General features: G+C 47.4%; 2 protein-coding genes across 8 annotated transcripts in view; one reads left to right on the forward strand and one right to left on the reverse strand.

The window, feature by feature from the left end:
• arhgef12b (Rho guanine nucleotide exchange factor (GEF) 12b) overlaps positions 1-9,703 on the reverse strand; it is a 26,994-nt gene extending 17,291 nt beyond the window's left edge. For 3 of the 6 annotated variants that reach the window (XM_086057462.1, XM_086057464.1, XM_086057460.1), the window contains exon 1: positions 5,484-5,752. In XM_086057462.1, coding sequence (XP_085913588.1) covers positions 5,484-5,536 — 53 coding nt within the window. In that variant the 5' untranslated portion in view covers positions 5,537-5,752. Of the gene's footprint in view, positions 1-5,174; positions 5,753-8,641; positions 8,817-9,603 lie in introns of those variants that run through there. The other 3 variants (XM_086057466.1, XM_086057461.1, XM_086057463.1) reach the window with 2 other exon arrangements.
• Positions 1-18,517, forward strand: part of emsy (EMSY transcriptional repressor, BRCA2 interacting) — a 27,198-nt gene extending 8,681 nt beyond the window's left edge. Inside the window, exons 3-21 of one of the 2 annotated variants that reach the window (XM_086057467.1) lie at positions 7,327-7,435; positions 7,623-7,722; positions 8,507-8,581; positions 8,662-8,837; positions 10,181-10,336; positions 10,430-10,704; positions 10,918-11,146; positions 11,241-11,462; positions 12,024-12,173; positions 12,435-12,608; positions 12,864-13,000; positions 13,722-13,907; positions 14,225-14,417; positions 14,529-14,696; positions 15,020-15,178; positions 15,267-15,412; positions 15,749-16,249; positions 17,191-17,622; positions 18,064-18,517. In XM_086057467.1, the coding sequence (XP_085913593.1) occupies positions 7,327-7,435; positions 7,623-7,722; positions 8,507-8,581; positions 8,662-8,837; positions 10,181-10,336; positions 10,430-10,704; positions 10,918-11,146; positions 11,241-11,462; positions 12,024-12,173; positions 12,435-12,608; positions 12,864-13,000; positions 13,722-13,907; positions 14,225-14,417; positions 14,529-14,696; positions 15,020-15,178; positions 15,267-15,412; positions 15,749-16,249; positions 17,191-17,622; positions 18,064-18,234 (3,759 nt within the window). In that variant the 3' untranslated portion in view covers positions 18,235-18,517. The remainder of the gene's footprint in view (positions 1-7,326; positions 7,436-7,622; positions 7,723-8,506; positions 8,582-8,661; positions 8,838-10,180; positions 10,337-10,429; positions 10,705-10,917; positions 11,147-11,240; positions 11,463-12,023; positions 12,174-12,434; positions 12,609-12,863; positions 13,001-13,721; positions 13,908-14,224; positions 14,418-14,528; positions 14,697-15,019; positions 15,179-15,266; positions 15,413-15,748; positions 16,250-17,190; positions 17,623-18,063) is intronic. The other variant, XM_086057468.1, reaches the window with a different exon arrangement.

The raw sequence follows: 18,517 nt of genomic DNA on the forward strand, positions 1-18,517 counted from the left end.
TTAGAGGCGTTAGAGACATGAAAACCACTGGCACTTTAGAGTGCCTCGTTGGCCATGAGTGTGCGCACATCAAGGAGAGAAGGCGGAAGAGCAAGGTAAAACAATATTTTAAAATGTTTAACGTCTTTGCGCTGCTGCGGACGCTTTAAAGTGCCTCGTTGTTGGCCTCGGGTGCGCGCATGTCACGGTGAGACAAAATAGAAGTGCCAGGAGGGGAGGAAATCATTTTTGAAAAAGTAGCTTAACAGCCGGCGTGTTAGCAGGGGCTTCGGGTTGTCGTGGCTGCTTTAGAGTGCCCCGTTGTCGCATCGCGGAAAAGCCCGTGACGACCCAGTGGGATATGTTCCCGGCCGCCGGATGCTTTTAAGTGGACACATTTTTGCAGCTCAAACATTTAGGGATGTGTAGGCATTAAGTTACTAAAAGAAGTAGGATCTATGTTCATCCTTGGCTGAGAAGATCATGCAATTGTACTCCTCCAACGAAATGATGAATTTTTAAAAAAATAAAAAGGACTTAATGGTTAAAGTTTTGTGTATGAATTGTAAAAGTTGGCCTCTCCAAATTCTGAAGCGGGAGGGGGCCTTTGTTTAGACTGTAGTGACAATGGAGGCCCGGGGCTTTTCAACAATGGCCATCACGTCACAGAGGAGGCGGGGGGGGGGGGGCTTGGAGGGGCACATTCCCGGAAAGCGAGGGGCAGGAGGAAGCTTTTTTGGCTCGGCTCGAGACTCCTGAATGCGGGACAAGGCTGGGAAAGATGTGGACGGGGTGCACAAGTGCCGTTGAGGGAAGCGAGAGCGCAGCGCCATGAGCTCAGCTGGCCGCTCCAGGTAGCGGACGCACTTCTTCAGACAGCAAACTAGCTGAGACTGCTGAAGCTTGCTGGACCGTGGTGACTTTGTAATAACAAAGCGAGTACCCCCCACACAAAAAAAAAAAGCAAACGTCATTTCAAATCCAAATAGAAGGCGAAGTGACGACTCGCAACAACACCAAAAACAGAGCCGATCAGCGTTACTTTGTAGTGATCAACCAGCCTGAAAACCAAACTCAAAATATGACAGCAATGCGAAGCGACGACGTTACGCCGGCGTCAAGATCTGAGCTGACATTATTTTGTATTGATTAACCAAGTGAGGACAACCAAGGGAAATGAATGTTAGTTTTCAAATTTGCCATTTTTCAGCCCCAGCGCAAATAGTTGCGCCAAGGCGTCAGCCAGGAAGGGCCAGCGGCCGGCAGACATTGTTTGAACGTGACGTCAGTCCTTCCCGTCAAGTGGCAGTAGAGGGAGCAAAACGCGCCGGGCCAAAAACCAAAAGAGCACCACCACGATATCGCCGCTGACAATCACGAGTCTCCTTCCCCGAAGCAGATGTCGGTCGTAGCACAAAGACGGCGGATGAGTTGGTGTCATGGAAGTAGTCAAGTTGCACATCTCCACTGAAACTTTGTATGACGGGGAGGAGCTAAGTTTTGCCCGGGTTGTCAATGGAAGTTACGGAGATTGCTAAAAATGACTCCGACCACTCACGGGTCAACCGCTCATGATCGTCTTTTCGACAGCCGATAATCGTACCTTTGCGACTTTGATCGGAATGGAGAGAAAATGTTCAAATTTGTCCCGATTGTCGGTATGTGTGTACCCCGCTTATTGGTTTCACCCAGTCGAGCTTCGTATCTTGACGTGTGGCGCTTCATTTTGCCAAAAGTCCATTATTTTGTTTTAAATCCCTCTTTCATATTTCCACTAACATTACGTATCTCTATCTTTTGCTTGCTATCCATCAGATTAGGACAAGAACGCTGGCTGGACTGAGCACTTAGGTTTATTTTCTTTTCGGTCTATTTTTAGAACGGCTGCCATGTTCTCCAAATCTTGTCAATTACGTGGCGGAGCGCAGTGTTGTTGTTGCAATGATAAGAGGCCAAGGGGGGGGCCTGCAGTCGACTCATACCCTAAAGTGTCTGTCCAGTTTCTACTCACAAATAAACTAACAGATGCAGAGGTGGCAAAAGCATTCAGACTCCGCAAGTATAAGTACATAAACTTGTGTTAAAAAAAAAAAAGTACTGATTCAACTTTTTAAGTAAAATTATCAACTCTGAAGTGTACTTCAGTAGAAAAGTAAAACGACATTTTTACTGTCAATGATGTGGCCGTTTTGACAACTGGGAGCAACAAGAAAACCTTCTCTGTACACAATCCTCTAACTTGCATAGTTCTCGAAACTGAGAAGGTGTTGGCATAGCTTTGCTAACATTGCAAATCGAGTAACAAAATTATCCAATAGGTGGAAAAGACAAAAGTCAGGAGTAGAAAGAAGTGTGAACAGATGTCCAGGTTTAAATGCAGGGATACAAGAAAAAGTATACTACTGACAACTGTCACAGTACTTAATTACATTATTCATAGTATTTGTACTTGGTTACTTCCCACCACCGCACAGATGTTAGCAACAAGCAGCTATCCCCGGAGCGGATTCTTTCCTCTGAGAAACCCTTGGAAAGGAGAGGAAAAAAGAAAAAAAGAAAAGTTGGCAGGGCCGTTGCTGGGCAACTCAACCTTTTCCTGCTCTTCCTGCTTCAGATAATAGAACACAAATGAGGCCAAACTTCAGCAAGATGTGGAAAAAAACGACCATAAGAAATGCACAAAGAGAGCACAGAGGATTGCGGTTAACAAATATACTATTTCATGTACACCCGCTTGTGTCGTTATCCGTTTTTACCAACAAACAAATGCATATTTGGTGTTATGTTTTTTGGGCGATGCCAACACAGGAGGACAAGCATAGAACAGGAAATGGAGCTTTGTGCCAAAAAGGCTGAGTTGAGCCTGTTCTGGCTGCGCAATATAATATGGCCAAGGTGGCAATAATATATATATATATATATATATATATATATATATATATATATATAGGGTAACTCATTTTCACAAAACAAGGCACTAAAAGGCTAGCACGCGTGCTACCCTAATGCTAACATGCCTAAGAGAAGCTTCAAGACAAAGTCAAGCCAAACACATTTTTTTCCAGAATATGTTCTATGCACGCCCACTAGTTGAAATACGGCATTCTGATTAATATTGCATTTGTGGAACATAAGTTAAGCAGCAAAATGCACCCACTTTTAGTCATCACAGGGGCCGGCCATTTTGTCACTTGTGTCGACTGAAGATCTAAGTTGCTCAGGGCTCAAGTAACGACCAATCACAGCTCATCTCTTTTCTGAAGCTGAGCCATGATTGGTTGTTATCTGAGCCCTGAGCAACTTTGAGGTCAGCTTCAGTCGAGAGAAGTGACAAAATGGCAGACCCCTGAGCTAGCTAAAACGGGGGGGATTTCTCAATATTCCACAAACGCAATATTAATCAGAATGCCATCTTTAGACTAGTGGGCCTGCATAGACTATATTCTGGAAAAAAATATGTTTGGTTTGATTTAACCTTTAAGTATCTACAAAACTTTTAACATGGCTAGCAGTCGCTAGCTAAGAAACTACTGAAAGTCGCTGATATGTTCATAACAGATAATAACTAACGCATAACGCATTGGCATTGCTGTGAGACAGAGTCCTCTTTGTGTGTACCCGGCCTAAGAAACTAATCCGAGCTAACATCTTCACAGGTCCAAACGAAGCTTCGGTGCTTTCAAAGTAGGTCACAGAGGGGCTAACAGTCGCTAACAAACGACCAACAAACAGCAATACTTTGACAACAGAGGCTAACTGATAGCTAACACGGTCTGATGCGTTACTGTTAGTTTTTGTTTGCTAATACACGTGCTAACACACTGCTAACCCGCGCCTAGCCTTCAATTCTGAATGCTTATACCGTTGCAAATGAAGCTCGAGGACACAATGGATGATTAATTTAAGACTAGCTTTGTTGATATTAACACTGGAACATATTCATTCACTACATCTGCTCCAGAGAAAGTTTTGTTCTCATTTCCGCTGCATGACATGATGCCATTGCAGAATGCCACTGCATTAACTCATTCACTGCCAAAGACATTTCACTCATTTATTTGTCTTTTCACAGTCCAGCCATTCAATCCAGGAACTTATTTATATATTTTTCCATTTTTTTTCTTTCAAACGTTCGGGTAAAACAGGGTCTGAAAATGTCTGGCAGAGTTAAAGAGCCCTTTTGCCGTTTTTAATGTGAGATTGGAGGAAAAAGTGCCCCATTGTTGCAGATGGTCAGCAAATCAAATGAGCGATTGTTTTGATGCTCGCCCGCCAACGTGTGTGACTTTAATTCGGCCCTTTTTTCCACAGGGGAAACTCCTCTGAGTGTGGTTGGGAGAAAGCCAGAAAATTAGCCTTTCAATTGACTCCTTGAGGCTCTTGACATGCAGTGGCTATGAAAAGTCTACACACCCCTATTCAAAGAGCAGGTTTTTGTGCTATAAACAAATAAGGGTTAAATCTACTGTTTCCACCACCGTGACGTACACCAGTACAACTCAATTGGGAAAAATTGTTTTGCTTTTTTTTGAGGAGGGAAAGTCAACTAACCAACTGAGATCATGCGGTTGCAGCAGTGCGCACACCCTCCGTAAAATGGGGATGTGGCTGTGTTCTGAATAATCACATTCAAACTCTTGCTAAATGGGAGTAAGCAAAGCTCCTCTAATTCACACCCCCAAATTAAGTAGAGATGTTCTAGTAGCCTTTTCGTGACATTTTTGCCCACATAAAGCTATCGCAGCATCAAAAGTATCTCATTGTTCAGTGTCCATCAAAAGAAGGGTATAAAAGAATTTCAAAGGCGTTACATATACCATGGAACACAGCCAAAAGAACATTTCATGCAAAAGCTGCTGCTGAAATCCCGATATTTTGTCAATTATTATGGGACAAATGAATCGACCCGTCTATATTTCAGTGCTATAATAATCATCTAGGAGTAAAATGGATGGCAAAGTATTTCCAAGTAGCTTTACAAAAACAACGCTTTTAAAGTTGCCTACCAATCTAACCAACACCACAGACAACTTGGCAGTTTTTGACACTGCCTAGAGTCAATCACGACCTTCTCGTGAGATCGGCGTGTACGCCATAAACACAGCACACAGACATCATGCCGCAATTTAACTTTTAACACAGCCTCCCACGTAGTTAGCTCTTCATTATGCAGTGACGGCAAATAGCGAGTTTACCTATCGGTGAGCGTTGTCTGTGTCCCACTCATTGGGCTTCCCTTGCTATTGTCCAACCTTTTCAGCCGAATAACATGTTTATAAAGCCGTTTTAGTGTAATAAAAAGAACACTTGTCTTTTCGGGCTTGTTGAAGCATCCAACCAGAGTCCGTTATATTCTTTTTGGGGAGTGTTTCCTGAAAAGAAAAAAAAAATCACAACTGCCGCTCCTCCACAGACTTTCTCTTTGGAGTATGTTCCATTTTCCCCATCCTTTGTTCCGTAAAAAAAAAGACGTAAAACACTCCCGTGGAGTGTACTTTCCTTACTCGTCCGAGTCGGGTGTATCTTTTTTATTTTCCGTGGGAAAGTGTTCCGTCATGACACCGTGGTGTCATGGATGGAGGGGTGAGGGTGGACTTGTGTCAAACTTCGGCCGGGTTAAAAATCGAAAGTTATCCGTCGCGTCCTGTGTCATGAACGTCGTCTCGCTCTCGTTCGGCCGACAGCAATTGTTTTTTTCCCACCCCCAATCAAACTTCACATGGATGCAAAATTGAAGGAAATGCTTTCGCCTCTGCCCTCTTCCCCTCAGTAGGGAAAAAATGCTGCGTTCAAATGCTGCTCGTAATCCTTTCACACACTGATAAAGCCAATAAATACCGGGTGAAAATGTTAGTATTTTATTCTGTGGCGTCGTTCGGCACGGTAAAAGTGATACAAAAATGATCAAAACAACAACTGTAAGTTGCAATCAATTATCTTTCCCAGATGTTTTCTGCCCACGTACACGTGTATTTGAACGATACACGAATTGATTGTTTGATTTTTAAAACTCCAGTTATCTGTGGCCGCTAGATGGCAACACCTGATAAAACCGAGGACGAAAACACCCAGCAAAGCCAACAAATCAAATAAGAAACCCCACGAAGAAGCGAGCTCCATCCATTTGGGCTCATCCCTGCTAGCAGACAACGTAAACATTGGCACAACATTTCATTTTGCAGCGCCTTATCCGGGCGTTTTTGTCGCTCAGATTGACTCGAGGAGAACATCGCTATGCAGCGGCTTGGATAAAATGTAACAGACAACTATGGCTGTTTGCGTTTGTGCATTTTTAACGCTGCCGAGGCCTTGAGTTGAGTTTGTCCTGCTAACGGAAGGTAAGACATCAGCCACTTCAGCAGAGGCTAAGATAATGCCAGTCATTTGAGACCCTGACCTCCAAACATCCTTTTGCGTTTACCAAGTAATGCTGCGTAATTGACACCCTATCGATGCGTTGTCGTTTGCGTGGCCTAAAGTATAGCCGGTGGCCAGAACTGGCCAAAATTTACAGAATGTACACACCCATCGTCCACAGCCATTTCCCGTTTTTCTCAGAGTTTGATGTAGAAAAAACGAGGCACACTATCTGGCATTACCCGTACATATATGTTTGCACCCGGACAGTTCTATTTCAAGTGTTAGCACTGGTGAATAAAATTTGTGGTCATATTAAGGCTGGCTTGAATTCAAACCCGGGGAGGTGGTCACTCTCACACAGCTGCATCCAGATCTATCTAGCTGTGAACTCAACTCGATTCAAAGGAAACAGCTGTTAAGCAGAGAGTGAACAAGTCGTCAAACAAAACAAAAAGTTTCAAGCTGTCTGTCACTCCCAGTTTACTCTCACTCTCAACCAAAAGAAAGTAAAGGATAACACAATGTAGTCTAAAACAGCTAAACTTGGCCTTAAGAATGCCTCCTCTAGCGTAATGCTAGTACGCAAAGCAAAGCACCTTAGACCGGCTAAAAAAAAAAAAAAAAAATACCATCAATGTTGCTGTGTAATTATAGCCCTTTAAGCAATGGATTTTTGAACACAAATGATCCAGCAACACATGTAGACAACATCAATACAGGCATGAATTCTTTATCCTCCCAAAAAAACATTACTGCAGGGTCCTAAGTCATGAGAGAATAGTGGTTGCTCTTCATTCGTATAAATCATGGTTTATTGAATTGGTTTTGTAATATATATAAATCAAATGTAATAGTTATTTTTCTTTTGAAAAACACAGGAGAAAAATTGCAGGGTTTTTTTTTTTTTTGCGTGGGGGTACTGGAACAGATCGTGCACTGCTGAATGTATTTTGGGGAAGCTAACATTTCTATTACTGTCCTGATTAGCTCATGATTCAGCTGGAGAAACCGCTGCTGACTGGGACCATGCCGGTGGTCTGGCCCACCATCCTTGACCTGGGCAGGGATGAGTGCAAAAGGATACTGCGCAAACTGGGTAAGCTTTAAGGTCGCCATCAAAATCTTACCATTATAATAATATCTGAGCGGGAGGTTTAAAACACTTAATGTCAAATGAGGATGAGTAGTAAAACGCATCTCAGTTCGAGTTCCTTTGTTTGAGTTCGAAGGAGCTTTACGACATTGAGGTCCCACAGTATGCACGTGTTACTCTCTTTCTTTAGAGCTGGAGGCGTACGCCGGCGTCATCAGCGCCCTGCGAGCTCAAGGAGACCTTACCAAGGACAAGAAGGATCTGCTGGGAGAGCTCACCAAAATCCTCGGGTAATCCTAGCGTGTGCAAAGTAATGATTATTCAAAACCATTCGAATGTCAAAATGGTCAGCTCTTTTCTGACCGCACTGGAAAGTATTTTTCCACATTCCCCATTTTTGTTTTGTTCATATCTACTTTTCCATGACATAATTCCCACAATTACGTTTGTGTGTAATCTTTCCACATTTCTCCACCGACACAAACCATCCCAAATTTGTAGCGTTAAGCTAATTCAAGACATCGATAGAATCATTTTGAATGAATGCATTTTTTTTTTTCAGTTCTCAGCTCAAGCTTCCACATTTCTCCACTGGTACAAAACCATTCCGACTCCAAAAGGACATTGTGGGACTTATTTTTCACGTCACATTAGTTTCCGGTTGTTCCAAAAATTCAACACAAAAAAATCCCCAACGTAATGGTCATTTTACACATTTCCTTTCCAAACTTGTCAACCACTTTTAAAACTATTGCATCTGGGATTTTTTTCAGCTCCTTCTGGACATTTGCTTCCCATTCTTCATTTACTATTTTGCGATTCGGTTAGCTTACCTACTGTTAGCAGCGTTAGCGTTGTCACAGTTTTCATCAGAAATTGTACATAAGATGCACTGCAAAATCAACGACTCTAATTTCAGCAATTCTCATTACATCGCTACTGGAATTCAGTATTTTCAAAATGCCCTGTAGTCACATTGTACTTTTTCCACATTTGGCTTAATTCCACAAGCGTTTCAGTTTGGCATTCTCCATAAATTGCGTTCTCCAGTTTGACGTAACTCCCTCTCCCCAGCATTTCAACCGAGCGCCACCGCGCCGAAGTGCGGCGGGCCGTCAACGACGAGCGCCTTTGCACCATCGCGTACCAGTGAGTGACCAATCGCCGGCGAGCGATTAGCTTGTAACCGAGCGCGCCTCACTCACTCACCTTCGGCGGCGTCTCCGCAGCATGGCGGGTCAGAACAGCTCGTCCGAGTGGTCCATCGAGGGCCGCCGGCTGGTCCCGCTGATGCCCAGGCTGGTCCCGCAGACGGCGTTCACCGCCACGGCCAACGCGGTCGCCAGCGCCGCCGCCACTCACAACGCCTCCATGCTGTTGCCGGCTGAGACGGGGAACAAGGAAGGTGGGTTGGCGCCGTTTTGTGGACGAGCGGGCGATCGCGTTTGACGCTGGCCCGGGGGCCGCTAGCCGACTGTCGGCCTCACAGACGCTGGCTGGACCGGTCCCGTACTAAAATGAAATCGACACCTTCTTGCTTCAATTCAATATTTTAAGGTCAATTGATCAAGCGTCATGATTTTTTGTCGTTTTTGTTTTACTTATTTAAAAAAAACATTTTTTATTTTACCCCGATTTTTTTTTTTTGCGCATCAGGTTTAATGATTTAAGGAATGGCTTGAACAAGATATAAAGCCCACAAAATTTCAAATGTTAAATATTCAGTTCAAGTTTATACTAGACTTAGATGGGTTTTTTTTTCAGGGTTTTTTTTTTTTTTTTTTAGGCAGCTTCCTTTCCCGATTATTAGTAGTCAAGGAGGCCGATATTGGATGTATTCATTTGAAATAAAACGGAAAATATTGACGTCAAAATAAAAAATACGATGCCGATGCCGATATAAAGCAAAATGCTGAACATCAGTGCTCATAATCGGCTTGGCTGTAATCGATCCATCCCTAATTTATACTGCCAAAAAAAAAAAAAAAAAAACATAACATGCAACTAAAAGTAACTACGTAGCAGTAATGTTTTATTAAAGAATTAAATGTCGCCGATAAAGATGCTGAAATCATCATTTAAATTTAGCGTATTGTATCAGGAACGCACAGGACCGCCTCCCTAAAAGGCTACCGATAATAATAATAATAAGATAGTGAAGTATAGCTTACCAGGCGTCCGGAGCGCCACTCAGCTTTTCCTCCTTTCGTTTTTTTTTTTTGCCGGGGGTGTGGTTTTTTTCCCCCCTTTGTGATTACACGCAAGTCCGAAGAAGTAGCGGCAGAAAGCGCATAGGCGGGCTATGACTATGTGACATCACCTGTCACAAGGCACTTTGATCTTTATTAGCGCTTGTAACATAGCTTTGCTATTGTGTCACAACAAAGACAATTCACCGGGGCTGCGAAGGGCCATGATTTTGTGCGCCGGTCACAAAATGTAGTCCACAGAGTGGCGTTGTCTCAAAATGTTTGCACAGAAATCCGTTTGCACATTTGCCTCACAGTTCTCAGCTTGTTGAATATGTACTTTCTAACCCGTCTTGAGACATTAAAAGTCACTCACTGCCAACCCTCTCCCAAGCTTTGAAGAGTTTCATGTTTAATGGTTTGGCACCATCTTGTGGCAGCTTTGGGCAGTTCCGAAAGCGCAGTTACAATGAAAATGTGGCCAATAGCAAAGCGCAAATATGCAGAAGAATACTGTGCGCAACGACTGTCAAGACCTTCCTCGTCCTTTTCCTCACAGTGGTGGTGTGTTATTCCTACACAAGCACCACGGGCACCTCCAGCAGCTCCGCTGCAACCGGCGGCGCCGTGGGAACGGCCACCAAGTCCCCGCGGCCGCCCAGCCCCTCGTCCAGCGTGGTGGTGCTGCCCAGCGGGAGCACCGTCTACGTCAAAAGTCAGCCCAATTACACCCTGCGCAGCTCTCCCTGTCAAAAGCGGCGTACACGTAAACCCGACGGGTTTTTCTCTTGTGTTTTTTTTCAAATAGGCGTGAGCTGCTCGGACGAGGACGAGAAGCCGCGCAAGCGACGGCGCACCAACTCGTCCAGCTCGTCGCCGGTGCTGCTGAAGGAGGTGGCCAAGGTGTCGCCGCCCGTGGCCAAGCACATGGCGGCGGCGGCGGCGGCGCCGGTGGTGAGCGGCAGCCCCAAGATGAGCAACATCATGCAGAGCATCGCCAACTCGCTGCCGCCGCACCTGTCGCCCGTCAAGATCACCTTCACCAAGCCCACCATCCAGACCACCAGCACGGCCACGCAAAAGGTGCGCGCCGCAACCCGCAACCGTAGCTTTGCGTTCAACTCAGCAGCCTCGCGTTTCAAATTGAGACCAGATCAACTTTTGGTGACTTTTTTTGGGCTCGGCGGTCAGTGAGATTTTTCCGATGTGAAACGTGCCTCGGCTGCTGGTGCAAAGAGTGATGCCGTGGCTTCAAAAAGCTCAGCGTAACCAAAAAATCTTCTGGCGTGTTTGCAGGTGATCATCGTGACGACGTCGCCCAGCTCCAACTTTGTGCCCAACATCCTGTCCAAGTCGCACAACAACGCCGGCGTGTCCAAGCTGGCCTCCAGCGCCATCCTGACCACGCCCACCCAGAAGCAGACGGTGGTCTTCCCGGCGGCCTCGTCCGGCCCCTCGGCCCCGCCCGCCGTCACCGCCGTGGTCTCCTCCACGCCCTCGGCCGTCATGTCCACCGTGTCCACGTGTAAGTGGCGTCATCGAGTTCCTTACTCTGCCAGAGGTCTGTCAAATGCGCATTGGTCAGTGAGCAAACACGCGGCCGTTGTTATGCGCTTCAGGCGCGGCATCGGCGGCGGTGAAAGTGGCCTCGGCCAGGCTGCCCTCCCCGAAGACCCTGGTGGGCTCCCCCACGCAGATCCTGAGCCAGTTCCCCAAGCAGCAGTCGCCCAAGCAGCTGCAGGCGTCGGCCGTGGGGGCTTCCGGCGTGGGCCAGGCCGTCGCTGCCGCCGCCGCCTCCTCGCCGGGCCCCAAGCCCACCATTCAGATCAAGCAAGAGTCTGGTAAGAAACACACAAGCAGCTTTTGGGTCAAGTCGATGCTTTGTTTTGTCAAATTTCCGCTTGTCCCACCAAAAACAAAACCTTTCAAAGCACTGCAGGATTCCACAATTTGACAAGGAAAGAAATGTAACTAGAATGACCAACCTGCGCGATTCTCATTAATTACAAAAAACGCTCAGCATTCCAAACATTCTTCCATATTCAAGAAAGGCACATTTTCCTTGATTGAGGAAAATTCCCAAATTCATGGACTCGTTCAGGAAATCCTCGGCAAATATTGGTCACGCGTCTGAAATTCCCATTCGCATAATTTCTCATTCTTCACAAAGGCGCCAAATAGAACAAAAACTATCTCCATCCGTCAAAAATCACCAGTGACTTCAAAGCATTTTATCTTGAAAATGCTACGCAAGATGTCATTCAGCATTTCGATATTTCATTTCACTGTGAGCTCTCCAGAATTCACGCGCAATTTCTGTCAAACTTTCCATTTCTCTGGGGTGGGTTTTTCTGGCTGCATTGCAGCCGACTGATCTGGTTGGTGGAATTTTGTGCGCGCAGGGGTGAAGATCATCACGCAGCAGGTCCAGCCCAGCAAAATCCTGCCCAAGCCGTCGTCGGCGGCCCTGTCCAGCAGCAGCTCCTCCCCCATCATGGTGGTCAGCAGCAACGGCGCCATCATGACCACCAAGCTGGTCACTCAGCCCACAGGTTGGTGACTCGTTGGCTTTTCTGGGAAAAGAGCCGCGCAATTGGACCGAAAAGTTGAGTCGAATTCATTCCGGGACCGAGCCCGAGTCTTACTGTCGACGCCCCCGCAAAAGGTTACCGATTGCCTAGAAGTGGCGGCAAAGCGCGACATGAAGCTGCTCGACTCACTTGAACGCTTTCTTGGCACCAAGCCGGTACCAAAGCGCTACTTTTGTACCGCATATTGGAGAGTGTACTGAAGGTGCAACGTCTCGCCCTCAGCCACCCAGGCCACCTACACGCGGCCCACCGTCACGCCCAACCTGGGCGCCCGCATCTCCGCCTCGGCCGGCGGCGCCACCTACGTCAAGACCACCAGCGGCAGCATCATCACGGTGGTGCCCAAGTCCTTGGCCACGCTGGGCGGGAAGATCATCAGCAGCAACATCGTGTCCGGTAAGATTTTGGGGCGTGGGGGGGGGGGGGGGGGTAACGGCTCTGCGACTCAACAAACTTTTCAAGTCCAAATCAATGATCGTATTCAATCGGATGGCACGCAACCGTGCCGAGATGACGATGCGGATCGCTTCGGACACGTTTTGTTCGCTCCGACCAACCAATCAGGGGAGAGGAAACTGTTGACATCATCAAGTTTTCTTTACAAACATGAGAAATTGTTTTTTTTTATATCTATCGGTGTTCCGTCCACAGGCACCACCACAAAGATCACCACCATCCCCATGTCGTCCAAACCCAACGTGATCGTGGTCCAGAAAACCAGCGGCAAAGGGGCCACCATCCAAGGGCTGCCCGGCAAGAACGTGGTCACCACGCTGCTCAACGCGGGGGTCAGTCACAATGGTTCTTAAAGCCGAAGTCAAGGCAATATGTTCTAGTTGAAACGCGACATTCTGATAAATATTGCTTTTGTGGAATAAGAGTTAATCCAGCTGTTTTTATCCTTCTCAGCCGGCGGCCATTTTGTCACTACTGTGGACTGAAAATGACATCACAACTGCTCGCGACGACCGATCGCGGCTCAGATTCGGACAACGGGTCAGCCGTGATTGGTCGTTGTGAGCAGTTGTGATGTCATTTTCGGAAGACAAAATGGCCGCCCCGAGCCGTGGCTAAAAACGAGTGGATTTTGCTGCTTAACTTATATTCCGCAAACACAAAATGAGTCAGAATGCCGTGTTTCAACTAGTGGGCCTGCTGGGAACATATTCTTGAAAAAATACGCTTGGGTTGACTTCCGCTTTAACAACAGGCGCCGCCGTGCCTCCGGGTGACAGAACGTCAGGGACGACTTGCCGAGCTGAACTCGAAAACCTCCAGATATTGCGTAGTTTTCAATTTCCTAAAAAAAAAAAAAATCGAATCTAAATTCATCCTGTGGACGAGGAGGAAAAATCGAAACGATTCCTCGCATAACTAGCAATTTGATCACAGAAAAGGTCAGCCTCAAAGTTTTGTCGTGCCACCCGGAAGTACGTGTAAAAGTCGGCGCCGGTTTTAGCACTGAGCAAGTGAGGAATCATTTCAACGAGCGTTGTCCGCCGGCGCCAGGGCGAGAAGAGCCTGCAGGCCGTGCCGGGGACCAAACCGGCCATCATCACCACCGGCAGGCCCATCACCAAGATGATCGTCACGCAGCCCAAAGGCCTGAGCGCCGCCGCCTCGTCCGCCGCCGCCGCCGCCGCCGCCAAGATCATCCCCACCAAGATCGTCTACGGCCAGCAGGGCAAGACGCAGGTCAGGCTTTCCGCACGTTTGCTTTAAAATTTTTGTTGATTCTTTAGTTCATATTTAAAGTAATTAAACCAGTTATTGAATTGTATTTTTTTTATCCATATCTGCATTCATTTGACTTTTTTTTTTTCTATGATAATTCGCTGACAAAATCAATTTACAAAATGTAAGTGTATTTGATGAGACAGTCAATGAATTCAAATTAAACACGTTACATTGTCTTTCAAGTGTAAAAAGAAGTCCTTGTCGCTCTTCCAAAAGAGATGGCTTGAGTCCAGAGGTCGATTGTTTGTTGTTTTTTTTTTCCCCTTTCCGGGCAGGTGCTCATCAAGCCCAAGCCGGTGTTCCAGACGGCCGCGGTGAGCGAGCAGACCCGGCAGCTGGTCAGCGAGACGCTGCAGCAGGTCAGCCGCTCGGCCGACGCCGGCCAGGTCGCCGCTCACGATGGCTCTTCCAAGGACGAGTGCGGCGCCGTCGTGGAAACCGGCGGCTCGGCTGCCGAGACGCCGCACGGTAGGCGGGAAGCGGCGCTGGCGCGCTGCCACGCCCCTTAAAGACACGGTAACAGAGGATTTGTACTCGGCCGTGGTTGAACGCGGCCTCCCCGCTCGTCCCCCTTGGCAGACGCCCAGACGCTGCTGCACGTGCTGTCGTCCCGAGAGCACGAGTGGACGGAGCAGGAGGTGTCGGTGGAGTCGGCCCCGACCGTCATCTACCAGGAGGTGACGGCCGCCGAATCCCAGTCGGCCGCGTCCACCATTAAAGCGCTGCTGGAGCTGCAGCAGACCTCAGGTAACGCCGGTGCGAGAGTCGCCTGGACCTGCTGGCCGTTTGAGTGAACGCTCGACAAAGACATGGAAAATATTTGCACGGTCGCCACTCACATCTTCGGTCCGTTTTTGTGCTCGGAACAAAGCAGGAGGAGTATTGGTGCGAACGCTTGAACGCCAAAAGGCCACCAGAGGGCATTATTGCTCTGGCCTGAGCACAAAAACAGCTCTGGGATCAGTTCTTTAAAACAACAACAAAATAATACTAATAATCTGTGGATGCCGAACCATCAATATGTGAAGATGCGCTGACTGTGAAATCATCATCTCAAATTGTGCGTGTAGTGAAGGAGAAGGGCGAGTCCAAGGCCAGGCAGCACACGCACATCGACCTGAGCCAGATGGCCGTGCCCATCCAACTGGCGCAGGAGAAGAAGAGCAGCCCGGAGTCATCCAGGCCGCCCGGCCCGGCGGCCCAAGCGGGCGCCGACGCCCCGCCGGCGGGTAAGCCAAGCGGGCCCGCCCGCCCCCGCCGCCTTGTGGCCTCGTCACGCTTCTATGGCTAACAGTTTGGCTGACGTTTCCCTCGCAGGTAAAGTGAGCCGGGGCGGCGCGTCGACAGAGGAGGCCGCGGCCGCGCCCTCCCCCGTTCCCTACAAAAGCGTCGGCCAGGCCCCCGTGGCAACCAAGCCGGTCGCCGCGCCGCCCATCACCACGGCGACGCACATCAGCCTCAGGGTGAGGAGAAGGCTCGGGATTGGCACCGCTTTTAAAATGTCTTGTCCAAATAAAGACGGCAAATTGGGTGGACTCAAGGAGCCAGGCCCCAAATTGGGGAGTCGGCCATTTTGAATTTGAAGCCGCCATTTTGGGCAATTTTCTGTAGACAGGGTGCACAAAGAAGTCGGGAGGACCCATGGCCAAAATTGAACAGGAGGTCGGCCGTTTTGGTTTGAAGCAGCCATTTTGGTGCAGAATTCCAGGGAGTCGTACTCTGACAAATTCCTCCTGCTTTAAGGGCCAGCCTGGAGTATTATTTTTTTCCTTTTCATAAAATGTTCTTTTGTGTGGCAGCCTTCCGAAGGGAAAAGCGAGCCTGTGTTGGAGGTGAGCGAGGTGGAAGGCGACACGCTGGACCCTCAGACGGGCTTGTTTTACCGCTCAGGCAACCAGACGGACGCCCCCAAGCAAGCCCCTCACGCCGCTCCTCAGCCCCCAGCCGCCAGCCAATCAGAGGGCACCACTCAACCTCCACCTCCTCCTCCTCCTCCTCCTCCTCCTCCTCCTCCTCAGCTGCAGAGTAAACCTCAGCTCAGCCAGCCTCCTGCCTCCTCCTCCTCCTCCTCTTCGTCCCCGTCCTCCTCGTCGTCCTCCCCGGCCAAGAAGCTCCCCAAACTACGAGAGCAGAGTCCGGCCAAGCCTCAGGGCGCCGCCACCTCGCCCGTCACGCCGCAGCTGCCCAAACTGCAGCAGGCGCCCACGTCGCACCACCGGCCGCTGCACGCGCCCATGTCGCACCCCCCGCCGCTGCAGGCGCACCACCCGGTCGGCGCCGACAAGGTGGCGTCGGGACAGGTAAATCCTTTCAACAAACATATCGCACAAATGGTACAACACTAAATTATTATATAAATGCATCCGCATTTTCGGACTGTAATTTTACATTTTGAAATATTTTTCTTTGTTTTGTTGTTGAAGAAAGCTTTTGTTTGTGTCCAACAAAAAAGGAACAGCCATTCCTCTCAAAAAAATGAAGACATAAATGAAAAAAAAAAAATACAATTTTTAATGGGAAATATTTTGCTTTGGTTTCCAGATTGGGGGAAAAAAAACAGTTTCAACACTGGTCAACAATTTTGACTTAAGTTTTTTTTATTCAGAGATAAAAATAAACTTAGCTCGATGATTATTTTTTGGGTATATTCCAAATCTGCGATTGTCTCTTTTTTCTATGGCACTTCAGTGGCAATAATGATATAGTAACAATAGAGTAATAGGTGATAAAGTAATATAATTAGTAATATTTATGAATGAAGGGTTAGGTTCAGCCGCAGGTGGATTTTTTTTCCTGAAACGTCATACCTTTAAATGACAAGGTATGGTAAAATCTATATTGCGCAAGGTTTTATAGGTCAAACTTTAAAACGAAAAAAATGCAAATATCTCCAAAACCTGATGTGCTAGAAAAAAAGAGAATTTTTTTAAATCAGCTTCAAAAATAGTTTTAGGAACACATCAAAAACAAAGAAAGAAGGAGAGAAAAAAAGCTGCGTGTGATTAAAAATTTGCTGTTGACCAGTGTAATCATTATTATTTTACAGATTTTCTATTTGTCAAAATGTGAAGAAAGCCACAATTTCGGTCAAAACGAGTATCCAGAAAGTCATCATTGTCATAGAAATCACCAAAATGTAAACCCTCTGAATTTCATTGCAAAACTGGACTTAGCCCACCCACAAGTTGTCAGTGGCTCAATTTACAAAAGTGACTTGTGTGACTTCCTTTGGCAAACCAAGTTAACGGGAAGTGTCGTGTCACGTGTTGGAGCGCAGCAGCCAATCATCACGCAGAGCGCCACCGTCACCAAAATCACCTTCGGCGGCGCCGCCGCCCACCACCACCAGCAGCAGAAGCAGCAGCAGCAGCAGCAGCAGCAGCAGCAGCAGCAGCAGCAACAGGCCGCCCACGCGCACGCCTCGCCCGTCCCGAGCGGCGAGGCCGAGCTGGGGGGCGAGTCGGGCTCAGGGTCGGCGGTGGACGAGGAGGCGTCCGTGTCGGACATCCTGAAGATCTCCATGATGGAGGCCCAGATCGACCCCGGCACCGAGCCCGTGCTGGTGGATTCGTCCGCCGACCGCCCCCCCCTGGCGCAGGCCCTGGAGGTCAAGCGAGCGGCGGCGGCCGTGGCGGCCCAACACTTTGCCAAAGAGCGCCTGGAAGTCATCCAGGTACTTGGTGCTCCTTTCCAATACCCTCAATTCCCTGTTTTTACAAAAAAATGTTTTCTTTTTTTTTTTAGAAAATATCTTTCCAATGCTTAACTTTAACACATTATTCTGCAAATATATATTTTTTAATTTTCATTCATTTTTAACCTAAAAATGTTTTTCCCAGGAAACTTTTTAAAATATTTTTTCACCTTTTTTTCCATCCCGCACTTCAATAGAAAAATGTTTTAAAAAGAAATTAATGTATTGTGTTCTGGGCAAATGAGGGAAAAATAATTAAACTATTTTGTTATTTAATGATAAAATTTGAGGTAGATAAATATCTGAATAAAGAAACAAATTAAAATGTATACCTATTTCATGTTCTATTTTAAAGAAGGAAAATATTGAATAGAAACTTGTGCTTTTTTTTCTTTTTTTTTTTTTTTTAATATTGCTCAGGTGATCCCTCAGTACTCGATCGTGCCGGACTCGAGCCAGTCCAACGTGGTGGTGGAGCCCAGCGGCTTCCTGGAGATCACCAACTACACCAGCCAGCAGCTGGACGACGACGACGGCTCCGCCGAGCACGATGTGGACAGCGGCAATGACGCCGGACCCCCCACCCCCTAGACCGGACCCCGCCCCGCCCCGTCCTCTCGACACCCACTTTGTTACAGAGTACGCCGGACTTTTCGAGCCGCTTGCTTTTCAACTCACTCTCACCGACTTTTCAGAGGAGCAACAATGGATCCAAGTAGGTTGCAAAAGAAGGAATTGATGTACTGTTTGGTTTTTTTTGTAAGATACAATACTAAGAAGTCATCTTTTAGCGTTTCAACTTTTCCTTTTGTACCTTTTCAAAGTTGTCCACAGGATTCGTGTAATCTCCAAAATAAATGCTCCAACGAGAAAA

The sequence above is a fragment of the Filicampus tigris genome, chromosome 17, assembly GCF_054856515.1.
Source record: "Filicampus tigris isolate MCC_2025a chromosome 17, RoL_Ftig_1.0, whole genome shotgun sequence".
Taxonomy (NCBI): Eukaryota; Metazoa; Chordata; class Actinopteri; order Syngnathiformes; family Syngnathidae; genus Filicampus; species Filicampus tigris.